At 40.5% G+C, this 14,342-nt stretch overlaps 1 protein-coding gene across 3 annotated transcripts in view; it reads right to left on the bottom strand.

Annotated features, from left to right (window-relative positions):
* The window catches only part of plod2 (procollagen-lysine, 2-oxoglutarate 5-dioxygenase 2), a 228,934-nt gene that overhangs the window by 21,295 nt on the left and 193,297 nt on the right, over positions 1 to 14,342 (bottom strand). The window contains exons 14-16 of one of the 3 annotated variants that reach the window (XM_063045397.1): positions 14,007 to 14,045; positions 13,379 to 13,441; positions 2,368 to 2,481 (exon numbers count right to left, since the gene is read on the bottom strand). In XM_063045397.1, the coding sequence (XP_062901467.1) occupies positions 2,368 to 2,481; positions 13,379 to 13,441; positions 14,007 to 14,045 (216 nt within the window). The remainder of the gene's footprint in view (positions 1 to 2,367; positions 2,482 to 13,378; positions 13,442 to 14,006; positions 14,046 to 14,342) is intronic. The other 2 variants (XM_063045398.1, XM_063045401.1) reach the window with 2 other exon arrangements.

Genomic DNA, 14,342 nt, shown 5'->3' with positions numbered 1-14,342 from the left:
CCTTATCTACTGTACTCAATATTACCAAAGCTCCCTTTTGATCTTTCTGACCTCACTAACCTTTTGTCATACAGGTTTAACACAAGAGTACAACTTTATAAATGCAAGTTTCTTCTAATGTTGCATTACACCTGCATTTCTCAAAGGATTTGAAATCTTGTGCCAAAACTTACAATATAATATCCAGTGCAATATGATTTTATCTTATTATGAAACATGGTATAACTTAACAAATTGCTTCTATGTACTCTCTTTTGCACACAGCAGTATCTGACCCAAATGCCAACAAATTGCCCAGGATGACCAAAGTAATTGGTTACTTAACCCACAATTATAATGTCTCTGTCTGGGGAAGCTGCGGCTGTACTTCTTGGAGCAAATGAAACGGAGAGAAGCTTTAATTGAATACAAGAATGGCTCTGCAGTCAACAGTGAACAGCAGTCAACAGAATGCAAGTGAATCATTAAGCCCTTCACCCTGTCATACACATCACTAGAAAACTAATGTCTTCTGGTTGGCTCCATAACTGATGAAAAGGCATGAGGAACCATGATGAAAGTACAACCCCTGCCAGGGTATTAGTGCTTGAAGTTTCTGTTCTAAACGTCCTTTTCATGTTAAAGGGCTGTACAACACAATACTTACAGCTTTTCTTAATATGACTGGAATATTAAGTCTAGATGTCTATGCACTAGCACTGCAAGCCAAAATATAAATACAGCCAGCTGACGTTATTTATATAATGGCTAAGCATTCCAGAATATCAAAGAGAGGACAAATTATCTGCATCACTGACACTGCCTGTCACAGGAAGATAAAAAACACAAAAAGAATCCCATCTTGTGGTCACACTTCAGATGCACTGGGTGGATTCCCAATGGACTACACTAGTAGACTTTGCAAAAGAAGCAAGCTTCATGATCCATTATCGAACAACCACACATTTTGCAAATCAAAAAAAAAAATGCATGTGTTAGAAATAAAAAAAATAGAAATGGAAAGTGCTGGAAACACTCAGCAGGCCGGAAAGCATCTGTTGAAGAAGAAATAGTTACTGTTTCAGCTCATGGGAATGAAATAAAGACAAGTTAGTTTCCAGTGGCCGAGAAGGTGCAGCAGAGATCAACAGAAGAAAGGGATATCTCTGATGGTGTGGCAGCAAATGGCAGTTTAAGTAGCAGTTGAGATCAGATTTTGGTTTTGTCTGTATATTATGTTGCCAATTACAAGGCTGAGCAACAGTTCAGACCATACAAGAGGAAAAAAAAAATCAGTGTGCTGGTGACAACAGTCAGAAATAGCCAGTTGTTACAGTCAAGTATCTGCTACTTTAAGTTACTGCTTTCAGAGAAATTCCCTTCATTCTACCAATTTCCCCACCACAGCTTTCTTTGCAACTAAAAATCAACTTGTTTTTTTATCTTTCCACAGGTGTCATCTGACCTTCTGAGTAGTGTCCTGAATTTTCCCTTTTCATTTTACACTCCTTTTCTGTATTCTTGCTTCTCAGCTGCTGCTTCTATCCCATCAACCTCTATTTATCCCCATGGCAACCCTCTACACATGCTATCTAACATCATGTTTAGTCATAGTCATACTTTATTGATCCTGAGGGAAGTTGGTTTTCGTTACAGTTGCACCATAAATAATAAATCGTGATAGAGCCATACATAGTTAAATAGTAGTATGTAAATTATGCCAGTAAATTATGAAATAAATCCAGGACCAGCCTATTGGCTCAGGGTGTCTGACCCTCCAAGGGAGGAGTTGTAAAGTTTGATGGCCACAGGCAGGAATGACTTCCTATGATGCTCTGTGCTGCATCCATGGGATGTTTCATCCATCCCATACTTTCTCCAACAGAAAACTAAGGCTTGCTCCTCTTTCCTGGTTCTGATGAAGTCTTGAACCAGAAATGTTAGTTCAGTTTCTTTTCCCATTGACACTGCTAGACCTGCTGAATATTTTCAACATTTTTCCACATTTAATGCCAAACAACAAAGTGAAGTGGGCTTACAGGTCAAAATAAATAGGATATTGCAAGGCATTAATGTATCTTAAAAGTTTTACTGAGCTGGATTCCCTTTCAATTATATTAAAATGTCAAATGTTGTTACTGCCTTGTTATCCTTTCATACATACTTCAACCTTTTATGTTAGAGGTTACACATTTACAACACTGTGCTCTGTGATCAAGATTGTTTCTGCAAAGTTAATTAATAAATAAAAATACTTTTAACAGAACGTGGTTTATGAAGGGAAGTTAAAGGTAAGCACAAATATTTGTAAGTGGTTAGGAGAAAAATCAGACACAAAATACATATACACCTTAGTTTAGACTTCAATACTAAATTGTAAATACTCACCAATGGATTATCAAAGATCTGCCACAGGTCACTATGCAAATTTGAGGTGTTGTAACCTTCTGTCGGGAGAAGCCTTCCAAATTCATGCTGGTTGCTAACATACATGAAAACCCCCTAAATGTCAAAATATAAACAATTACTACTTGGAAATTATTACAAAAAAACCTTGCCTCATTAAAAAAAAACTGTCTGTTAATGAGTATTTGCAGTCCAGTTATTCAAAATTGTAGTTACAGGCTTATTCAGTAAAACAATACAACCAGTAACAATTACTTTTATTTCACTATTTTGTTTTGTAACTTAGATCATCAGTGGAACTCTGATGTTCCTCATCCCACCTGCCTGAGCTTGCACTGTGAACCAGGTCCAGGCAGGATGTTGTAGCAGAGGCACGATATCAGCACCATCAGACTGCTGGGTGCACCTTAAGATTTCCTTACCCCACTTAACTTTGGATCTTGATCCACCCTTAAAGCCAACTGTGCAAGCTGTTCAACCCCTCCTTCACACGAGGACGAGTGCCTAGGTGACTGTTGACTTAAAAATTTACTTGAGGCACTGGAAATATTCCTCTGTGCACACACTGTCATTTCAGGCAAAGTACACTTTAATTTATCTCTGCCGAGATTTTTCAAGATGTTGCTTTAAAGCAGTAAATTCTCATTCTTAAACTCCTAATACCTGGAAGCAGGTAAGGTTATTTTGAGTTGTTAACATGGAAAAATCACAGAGCAATCAGATAGTGGGGTAAAATTTGCGCAAATGACTGGTCCTACAAAACAGATTTTGACCTTAACTTGCACCTTTTTAGATTTGTGATTTGACAATCACATGATTTCAAATGAAGCACTCTGAAATCGAACATCTATACATAAAGCAAAATATCTCAGAGGTCAATATTGTAAGAGATTCTACACTTTATAAAGAGTAAGAAATGTGTATTACATCTGAAAATAAACTCAACATCGAGGAATTTCTAGATATATGAAATCTTATTATATGCATTGGCTCTCAGTGTAAACATTAAGAGTGCTTTATAATCTCTTTGATATGAAATGTAAAAGCTCTATTTACCAGGAGGCTGCAAGTTTCAATTTCACTGAAGTGTTTAAAATATTGCCTTAGAAGCTCACTTAGAACATTCCATATTATTGCCTTAGAAGCTCACTTAGAACATTCCATATTATTGGTCCAATTAACTGGTTGAGTTATCAGTTCTATCCTTTAACCCAACAAATCTTGACAGTGTCAGTTATTCCTCCAACTTACACTGCTAAGAATCTTCTGTGTTTAAAAAAAAACTCTGGAAAGGAGAAATTGAGTACCTTGATCATGGTGATTTTGGAAATAAAATTGAGGGGACAATAGAAACCTGTTTCATGAAAAGCCAGATTTAATGGATGCATCAGGATTATTTACACTGAGCCAGCTCTGATGGGTGGGCCACCAGATCCCAAAAACAAGCACACCGTTCTCAGCTCCATCATGGTGTGATTCACAAGAGAACAGAGAAAATGCTTTAAAAATGCTCGCAAAGCCACCTTGAAAAGATGGAACTTCCTCACCAATCCCTGGCCCATGAACAATCAAAACAGCAAATGATTCATGAAGGCACCAACCATCTCAAGTCTTCAATGGGAGTACATGGAGGATAAATGAAAATATTAGCGGTAACATGGAACCAACTAGACAACTTATCTGGCTATCCCTTCGAGAAATGCCTGTCCCACACATTACACAATCTGCAGACCCAACATGGGACTACGCATTCTTCAGAACAAGAGTGTAGGCATGTTATCCTCAACCCCAATGAACTGCTTATAACAACAACAACTAGTCAAAGTTCCATCAAAGGCTGGATAACATGGTATGGAAAGTAGTCATGATAACTAACACAATATTATCCTTTGGTGCCAAGCATATTGAATAACAAGCAAGGAGATTATATTTCAGTTCATTCATTATGTGCAGTGTCATATGACGTAGGCAACAATGGTCTTTCCATGATCATGATTGTTCTTGGCAAATTTTTCTATAGAAGTGATTTGTTATTGCCATCTTTTGGGCAGTGTCTTTCCAAGATGGGTGACCTCAGGCTCTATCAATACTCTTCAGAGATTGTCTGCCTGGTGTCAGAGGTCACATAACCAAGACTCGTGCAATGCACTAGCTGCTCATACGACCATACGACCATCCACCACCTGTTTCCATAGCTTCATTTAACCCTGATCGGCAGAGACTAAGCAGGTGCCACACCTTCCCCAAGGGCGACCTGCAGGCTAGTGGAAGGAAGGAGCACCTTACACTTCCTTTGGTAGAGATGTTTTTCTTTCAATGGGTTCCATAGTTTTTCTCTGTTCCATGGCTGCCTGTGAGGAAAACAAATCTCAGGGTTGCATACTGCAAACATACTTCCACAATAAATGTACCCTGAACTTGAGTTTGAGTGCATCTCCACCCTGCCACCTGAACACTCAAGTTATATAGGGCATTAGTGAGCGACCTCCAGAGTACAGTGCATTTTAAATGGTTCGGAGATGGTTTACTAAACTTCTCTGCGACATTGCAATACACTGCAATGACAGGCTGCCTTATGAAGAAAGATTAGATAGGATAGGCTTGTATCCTCTGTATGTTAGAAAAAAAATGGCAGCAGATGTAATAGAAACAGCAAGATCCTGCGGGACCCTAAAAGGGTGGACATGGAGAAAATATTTCTCCTGCATGGATAATCAGAATTAGGAGTCTGTTTAAAATTTACATATTTAAGACATAAATTAGACTTGTTTTTCTCTCAAAGGGTTGTTAATATTTGGAATTGTCTTCCTCAAATGGAAGCAGAATACTGGGAAATTTATAAATGAAGGCAGGTAGATTTGTGATGAGCAAAGTGGTATAAGGTGTGATGGTGGACAGGACTGGAGGTTATAATCAGATCAACCGTGACCTTACTGAAAGGCAGGGCAAGTTTTAGAGGATTACTCCTGTTCTTTATTTGCATGTGTATATAGGTGCACTTGCAGAAATCTCTCTACAAACAGCCATGCATCATCCCGTGTATTACTCCAACTCTGACCATCCATCTTTATTAAAACTTTCGTGGCGTGGGCTTTTTCCCAGATACTCGGTCTTTTTTTATCTTGCCTAATAAAATGGTTAAGAGAAATTGGGAGAAGTGGGACATTGAGACTGAGGAATTTAAGACTGAGAGGTGTTGCAAAGCTCAATCATTATGTCCATATAAAAAAATTACGATGCATCTATTGTGCTAGTTCCAGAGTCTTTTCTTTCTTCATTAGAAAAGCTAATCAAACAAGAGGTATATAAATGGGCCAAAAACCACAGAGCATAATATTTTACCCATTTAAAGCACAGCTTGCAGTTATCTCAGTTGCACACAACAGCCAGTTTATTTTCCTTCAAATTCAATACTTGCCCCAGGGAGCACCAGAGCTGGTGCTGTGCGCTCAACAAATTAGAAGCATAGGGGAATTTCAATCCATCTACAGCCCTGCTCTCTACTAGACAGATTTTATGGTTTCTACTTGTCATTTGACAAAGAAACAAGTTTATCAGTGCGGTGCAGCAAACAGGTAGAACATAAGTCAACTAGTTTTTGACTGAGCTGTGGAATAAAAGTTCGAAAATAAATGATTAAAAGGGCAAACGCACTGCAGAAGATAGCAACACTATGCCTGGGATGGTGGTTGCAGGGAGTTTGGTAAATCAGTGGCATTTGTATATCTTTGCCTGCAAGCAATTCGGAAAAGAGGCCTTTATAATTCCATACTGGGTGACCTAAATCAGTATTCATACACCTTTTCCCTGTTGCTTTTGCAACATTGTCTCATGTGAGTCGAACTTGACACAAGATCCAATAAATGGATGGTTGTGGACCGGCTAACATTATTTCTTTGAATTTTAGGGAAAAAAAACTTCTTTCATCCACTTAATTCCTTTTCCCCTGTCCTAAGCCTCTGGACAGTTACCAGAGCAGCATGAGATACAACAGACAACAGCAACTCATTAAAACACTCTGCCAATGTGCTTTGTCCTCTGAGCCCTCCGAGCTTTAAATATTAATACAACCACATAATTTAAAATCAAACCGTACTAATTGTCATTAATAGACTAAGGTAGCATGCTATTTCCAATGGGAACTTCACGGATTTTTTTAGTTCCAAAATGATTACGTTAAAAGATGTAAGCGTGAGAATTCAGCTCCTCCCATTTGTTCTGTGGCTTAATAGTATCAAGAATGATCTTCTAACAGTACCACTTTTCTGTGCTCTTGCTATATTTCTTAATAACCAAAGTGTACAATATATAAAGAAATTAAGCTTGCCTGCAACTTAAGCACCTATGCAAAACAGCACATTCCTTACCTGTAAATAGATTATATTTCACTTATCATATAATACAAGCAGTATAATTTGCAGGTAATGAACTGAAATTTAAGGATACAATGCAATTAAAGTTTTTTCATGCAGGAATCAGAATCGGGTTTACTATCACCGACAGGTGTCGTGAAAATTGTTGTTTTTGCAGCAGCAGTACAATGCAAGCCATAATAATAGGAAAAAACTGTATATAGAATGATTAAATAATTAGCGCAAAAATAGAAGTTTAAAGGTAGTGAGGTAGTGTTCACGGCTTCAGTGTCCATTCAAATATCATATGGCAGAGGGGAAGAGATTGTTTCTGAATCATTGAGTGAGGGCCTTCACACTTCTGTATCTCCTCCTTGACGGTACCAATGAGAACAAGGCATGACTTGGGCAACAGAGGTCCTTCATGATGGTTGCCGCCTTTTTGAGCTGTCGCTTCTGGAAAATATCTTGGATACTATGGAGACTAGTGCCCATGATGGAGCTACGTTTACAAATCTCTACAGCTTGTTTCAATCCTGTGCAGTAGCCCCCTCTCCCGCTGAGGGCAACGCAGCCATTCTGAATGCTCTCCACAGTGCAGCTGTCGAAATTTGCAAGTGTTTTAGGTGACAAATCAAATCTCCTCAAACTCCAAATGAAATACAGATGGTGTCTTGCCTTCTTTATAGCTGTATTGATTTGTTGGGTCCAGGTCAGATCCTCAGAGATATTGACACCCAGGAACTTGAAACTGCTCACTCTCTCCACCTCTGATCCCTCTACAAAGACTGGTGTGTGTTTCCTTGTCTTACCCTTTCTAAACCAAAACCTGACTTCAAGGATATATACTATATACATTGATAATGCAGTTGTAATTTCACTATTTGTGTGACAGAATGTGTGACAGAGGAAGTAGGGCAGCATTCCCCAGTACATTCTAAAGTTTTTGAATGAGAGTTGGCTAATCCAGGTAGCCTCGGAATTTCCAAACTATAGGACAAACACTGAATCCCAATGTCCAAACACTTCCTCACAATGTGTTACAATTTTTTTTTTGAAATGATGTAACATTTCTAATGTTCTGCCTTGTGTTCCTCACAGATCTTCAGTTGGGACACATGGATGCATTCAAGTCTTTCTTGTTTGTGGAATAAAGGAGAATATCCAGGTGTTCTTCATGGGTCCCAATAAGTTTTTGGTGATTCCGTGATAGAACCATAGAACATTACAGCACAGAAACCGGCCTTTTGGCCCTTCTTGGCTGTGTCGAGCCATTTTTCTGCCTAGTCCCACTGACCTGCACCTGGACCATATCCCTCCATACAGCTCTTATCCATGTACCTGTCCAAGTTTTTCTTAAATGTTAAAAGTGAGCCGCATTTACCACTTCATCTGGCAGCTCATTCCACACTCCCACCACACTCTGTGTGAAGAAGCACCTCCCTAATGTTCCCTTTAAACTTCTCCCCTTTCACCCTTAACCCATGTCCTCTGGTTTTTTTCTCCCCTAACCTCAGTGGAAAAAGCCTGCTTGCATTCACTCTATCTATACCCATCATAATTTTATATACCTCTGTCAAATCTCCCCTCATTCTTCTACACTCTAGGGAGTAAAGTCATAACCTATTCAACCTTTCTCTGTAACTCAGTTTCTCAAGTCCTGGCAACATCCTTGTAAACCTTCTCTGCACCCTTTCAACCTTATTAATATCCTTCCTGTAATTTGGTGGAAAAATCTATACACAATACTCCAAATTCGGCCTCACCAATGCCTTATACAACCTCACCGTAACATTCCAACTCTTATTCTCAATACTTTGATTTATAAAGGCCAATGTACCAAAAGCTCTCTTTACAACCCTATCTACCAGTGACGCCACTTTTAGGGAATTTTGTATCTGTATTCCCAGATCCCTCTGTTCTACTGCACTTCTCAGTACCCTATCATTTAATTTGTATGTTCTATGTTGGTTTGTCCTTCCAACGTGCAATACCTCACACTTGTCTGTATTAAACTCCATCTGCCATTTTTCAGCCCATTTTTCCAGCTGGTCCAAGTCCCTCTGCAGGCTCTGAAAACCTTCCTCACTGTCCACTACACCTCTAATCTTTGTATCATCAGCAAATTTGCTGATCCAATTTACCACATTATCATCCAGATCGTTGATATAGATGACAAATAACAATGGACCCAGCACTGATCCCTGTGGCACACTACTAGTCACAGGCCTCCATTCAGAGAAGCAATCCTCCACTACCACTCTCTGGCTTCTTCCACTGAGCCAATGTCTAACCCAATTTACTACCTCTCCATGTATACCTAGTGACTGAACCTTCCTAACTAACCTCCCATGTGGGACCTTGTCAAAGGCCTTACTGAAGTCCATGTAGACAATATCCACTGCCTTCCCTTCATCCACTTTCCTGGTAACCTCCTCAAAAAACTCTAATCGATTGGCCAAACATGACCTACCACACACAAAGCCATGTTGACTCTCCCTAATAAGTCCCTGTCTATCCAAGTACTTGTAGATCCTGTAGATCCTATCTCTCAGTACTCCTTCCAATAATTTACCTACTACCGACGTCAAATTTACTGGACTATAATTTCACGGGTTACTTTTAGAGCCTTTTTTAAATAACGGAACAACATGAGCTATCCTCCAATCCTCCGGCACCTCACCCGTAGATACTGACATTTTAAATATATCTGCCAGGGCCCCTGCAATTTCAACACTAGTCTCCTTCAAAGCCCGAGGGAATACCCTGTCAGGTCCTGGGGATTTATCTACTCTGATTTGCCTCAAGATAGCAAGCACCTCCTCCTCCTCAATCTGTATGGGTTCCATGACCTCACTACTTGTTTGCCTTATTTCCATTGACTCCATGCCAGTTTCCTTAGTAAATACAGACACAAAAAACCCATTTAAGATCTCCCCCATTTCTTTTGGTTCCATACATAGCCAACCACTCTGATCTTCAAGAGGACCAATTTTATCCCTTACTATCCTTTTGCTCTTAATATACCTGTAGAAGCTCTTTGGATTATAGTCATAGTCAGAGTCATACTTTATTGATCCCGAGGGAAATTGTTTTTCATTACAGTTGTACCATAAATAAATAGTAATAAAACCATAAATAATTAAACAGTATTATGTAAATTATGCCAGGAAATAAGTCCAGGACCAGCCTATTGGCTCAGTGTGTCCTTCACCTTCACTGCCAAAGCAACCTCATGTCTTCTTTTAGCCCTCCTGATTTCTTTCTTAAGTTTTTTTTGCACTTTTTATACTCCTCAAGCATCTTATTTGCTCCCTGTTTCCTATACATGTCATACATCTCTCTCTTCTTCTTTATCAGAGTTCCAATATCCCTTGAGAACCAAGGTTCCTTATTCTTATTCACTTTGCCTTTAATCCTGACAGGAACATACAAACTCTGCACACTCAAAATTTCTCCTTTGAAGGTCTCCCACTTACCAAACACATCCTTGCCAGAGAACAACCTGTCCCAATCCATGCTTTTTAGATCCTTTCTCATTGCTTCAAATTTGGACTTTTTCCAGTTTAGAACCTCAACCCGAGAGCCAGATCTATCTTTATCCATGATCAAGTTGAAACTAATGGTGTTATGATCACTAGAACCAAAGTGTTCCCCCACACAGACTTCTGTCACTTGTCCTAACTCACTTCCTAATAGGAGATCTAATATTGCATCCTCTCTAGTTGGTACTGCTATATATTGACTTAGAAAACTTTCCTGAACACATTTTACAAACTCTAGCATGTCTAGACCTTTAACAGTATGGGAATCCCAATCAATATGTGGAAAATTAAAATCCCCTACTATCACAACTTTATGTTTCCTGCAGTTGTCTGCTATCTCTCTGCAGGTTTGCTCCTCCAATTCTCGCTGACTATTGGGTGGTCTGTAATACAACCGCATTAATGTAGTCATACCTTTCCTGTTTCTCAGCTCCACCCATATGGCCTCGGTAGACAAGCCCTCTAATCTGTCCTGCCTGAGCACTGCTGTGACATTTTCCCTGACTAGCAATGCCACCCCACAACCCTTCATTCCTCTGCCTCGATCACATCTGAAACATCGGAACCCTGGAACACTAAGCTGCCAAGTCCTGCCCCTCCTGCAGCCAAGTTTCACTAACGGCTATAATGTCGTAATTCCCTGTGTGAATCCACGTCCTCAGCTCGTCTGCCTTACCCACAATACTCCTTGCATTGAAATAGACACACCTCAGAAGATTATTACCACCACACACAACCCTTCTATTTGTGACTTTGCATTAACTTTTAACATCATTTATTTTCACTCCCGCTCCACTATCTGCTCTGGCACTCTGGTTCCCAGCCCCCTGCAAATCTAGTTTAAACCCTCCCCAAAAGCACTAACGAACCTCCCTGCAAGGATATTGGTTCCCTTGTAGTTCAGGTGTAATCTGTCTCTCTTGTACAGGTCCCACCTGCCCCAGAAGAGGTCCCAATGATCCTGAAATCTGAAACCCTGCCCCCTACACCAGTTCCCCAGCCATGTGTTCATCTGCCAGAGCATCCTATTCTTACCCTCACTGGCACGTGGCACAGGTAGCAATCCTGAGATTACCACCCTTGAGGTCCTGCTTTTTAACTTCTTACCAAGCTCTCTATACTCACTCTTCAGGACCCCCTCACTCTTTCTTCCTACGTCATTGGTACCGATGTGTACCGCAACATCTGGCTGATCACCCTCACACTTCTGAATGCTGGGCACGCGATCAGAGACATCCCTGACCCTGGCATCTGGGAGGTAACAAACCATTTGGGAGTCTCTGTCACGACCACAGAACCTCCTGCCTGTACCTCTAACTATCGAGTCCCCTATCACTACCGCTCTCCTCTTCTTCCACCCTCCCTTCTGCACTGCAGAACCAGACTCAGTGCCAGAGATCCAGCTGCTGCAGCTTGTCCCAGGTAAGTCATCCCCCCCAACAACATCCAAATCGGTATACTTGTTGTTGAGGGGAATGGCCACAGGGGAACCCTGCTCTTCCTGCCCTTTCCCCTTCCCTCACCTGACCGGTGACCCAATTACATGTGCTCTGCTCCTTTGGCGTAACTACCTCCCTGTAGCTGCTACCTATAAACTCCTCATTCTCCCAAATGATCCGGAGGTCGTCCAGCTCCTGCTCCAGTTCCCTAACGCGGTTTGTTAGGAGCTGCAGCTGGATGCACTTCTTGCAGGTGTCATTGTCAGGGACACCAGAGGTCTCCCCACATCCTGCAAGAGGAGCATTTCCACATCCAGCTTGGCATTCTGTCTACCCTAAACATAAAAAACAAAACTTAGCGGAACCTACCCTCTCCTCCACCTGTTCTCGCCGAAGCCTGTTGAGCCAAACCCGTCCCACTCTGCTCCCTTTCACTCCACTGCCCGCTGTATATGGTAGCCTTTTTTTAAACCTTTGGCGCTCTATGTCACGAACCTAGCAGTCTAGCCTCTTTTCCCCAAGCAGTGTAAAAAAAAGTCTTCTCTCCGAGATTCCTACTCCCTCTCTCTCAGCCTCTTGCTCCGATGAGGATGGTATTCTGTTTAGGGGAGCATCTCCATAAGATTTTTCTCAACACTAAAGGTAGTCACGAGAATATGCTTTTCCTGTGTTACTTTTATTAATAGATAATCCATAGTATGCAAGAATTCCCTGTTTCCAAAGCATCCCCTACAACACCTATGCAGGGTGTTCTTCACCAATGGTTTGGAAAAGTATTCCAGAAATTCTTTCTCTTCAGTGTCATTTCAACAACACAGAAAATCAACACGAGGTTGGACAAAGTGCTGGTAGTATCAATACCCATTCCACTTCCTTAAACCTAGACTACAACCATCACTGGTCAATCATGGTTGTAAACTCCAAGATGTACAGTAGAAAGGCATCAACATTTCAAAGTTACCCACAAAACCTGTGACCTGCATCATTTCACATGTTAAAGACAATGGCCACAAGGGAACAAGGTCATCCCCAAGTCTCTCAATAGCTTTATTTGGAAGTTTCCATTTCTTCACCACTGCTTAGTCTGCACTGTGGTCCTAGGGATTCAGAGTGGCCACTCTCCACCAATGTGAGATGGACAAGGTAAAGGCCTTCCAACAACATCCATATTCTTAGCATATATTTTTATCTAAACTTATTAGTGTCAGAAAAAAACCCACAATACACTCCCAATTTTACTGACCATGTATTGTCATGGTTTTAAATGTAAAGCACTGTACCAATCTACCTTGCGCCCACTTGTGATATGACATTGCCCCAAGGTGGCACTCTGTATTCTAATTATTACACACAAAATGCAAAACTAATGAGCAATTTATCAAAAGAAGGCAGACAAAACTAAAAGGAAGTCAACATCTGCCCACTTTATGCACTCCCATACATTTTGTTTGGATCAATTACATAGTGGTTGTCCAATTCAAGTAATAACTTTGTCTTCCGTGTGTGTCTAATCAAGCATCCTGGTAACAATAGGTCTTCCAGTACATTGCACAGGTGGTGCTAAGCACATTCTCAGCACGGCAAATTCTATTGGCTGGAAATAAAATTGAAATCACAAGATTTATTTTATAAAAAGTATGAAGGAACAAACATAAACCTTTGGGGGCTTGAACATATGGCAACTTTCCACAGTAGGGGGATTTCTTTCTTTTTCTATTTTCTAAAATAAAGAATAAGCACTGAGTAAGAATTATGTTCACATAAAACACCTGAAAGACATCTTGAAGAAACAGAGAGGATGCCAGAGAATGACAGAACCAGTTTTCAACAAGGACCACTCACAAAGCTTGCTTGCTTGGCTGAGGCCAACAGGCACTTTCACAGCAAAGCCACATAGAACGGGTGACAGACAACCCCCGAGTTGACACAAATGAAAACAGCCCAGCCCCTTCAACCAACCAACCAACTAAATGCAACATAAACACAGCTAGTTAGTACAGTAAGAATTTAGTTAAAGGTGACCAACACAGGCAGAGACAAGATTAATCAGGAGATGCAGCGCATCATCAGCCACATGTTCCAACGGGCTCAGGGATGCAGTACAGACAGAATTAAATCAGTCGCATCCAGTTGTGGGTCAAATTGAAAAGGATGAAGATAAATTGGCAAACAGTCCGTAAAGAGACAATAGATACATCTCAATTAGAAACAAGTGCATTGTGCCTGATAGAGTGCAGCACATTAACATACAATAAGTGCTACATCGATGGTAGAACAGTACTTGCCAACTCTCTTGATTTGAGGTCAGATGGCCTTTCTCTCACCTATTTGCTTACAAATAAAAAGTGTTGAAATCTGCACACTTTAATTCTGATGTAATAAAAGAATTAGCAGATACAGAACATTATTTTACAACAGAGAAAACAGTATGAATGCACATCTAAGAAACAAAAATAGTTGCCCTGTGCAAAATTTTAGTAATTTTCTCTCAAGTATCACCGGACTTGGAACAAGCTGCCTCTTTTGTTCCATTAGGGAGGGGTTGCATACATTAGTCCTCTTCAAAACCTTCAGCTAGCTGGAATGATTAATCTGCATTCCAATATAAGCTTCCACATTTT

This window comes from Mobula hypostoma, chromosome 4 (assembly GCF_963921235.1).
Source record: "Mobula hypostoma chromosome 4, sMobHyp1.1, whole genome shotgun sequence".
Classification (NCBI taxonomy): domain Eukaryota; kingdom Metazoa; phylum Chordata; class Chondrichthyes; order Myliobatiformes; family Myliobatidae; genus Mobula; species Mobula hypostoma.
Note: the sequence above shows the minus strand (reverse complement) of the source record. Positions and strands in the feature narration are given on the sequence as shown.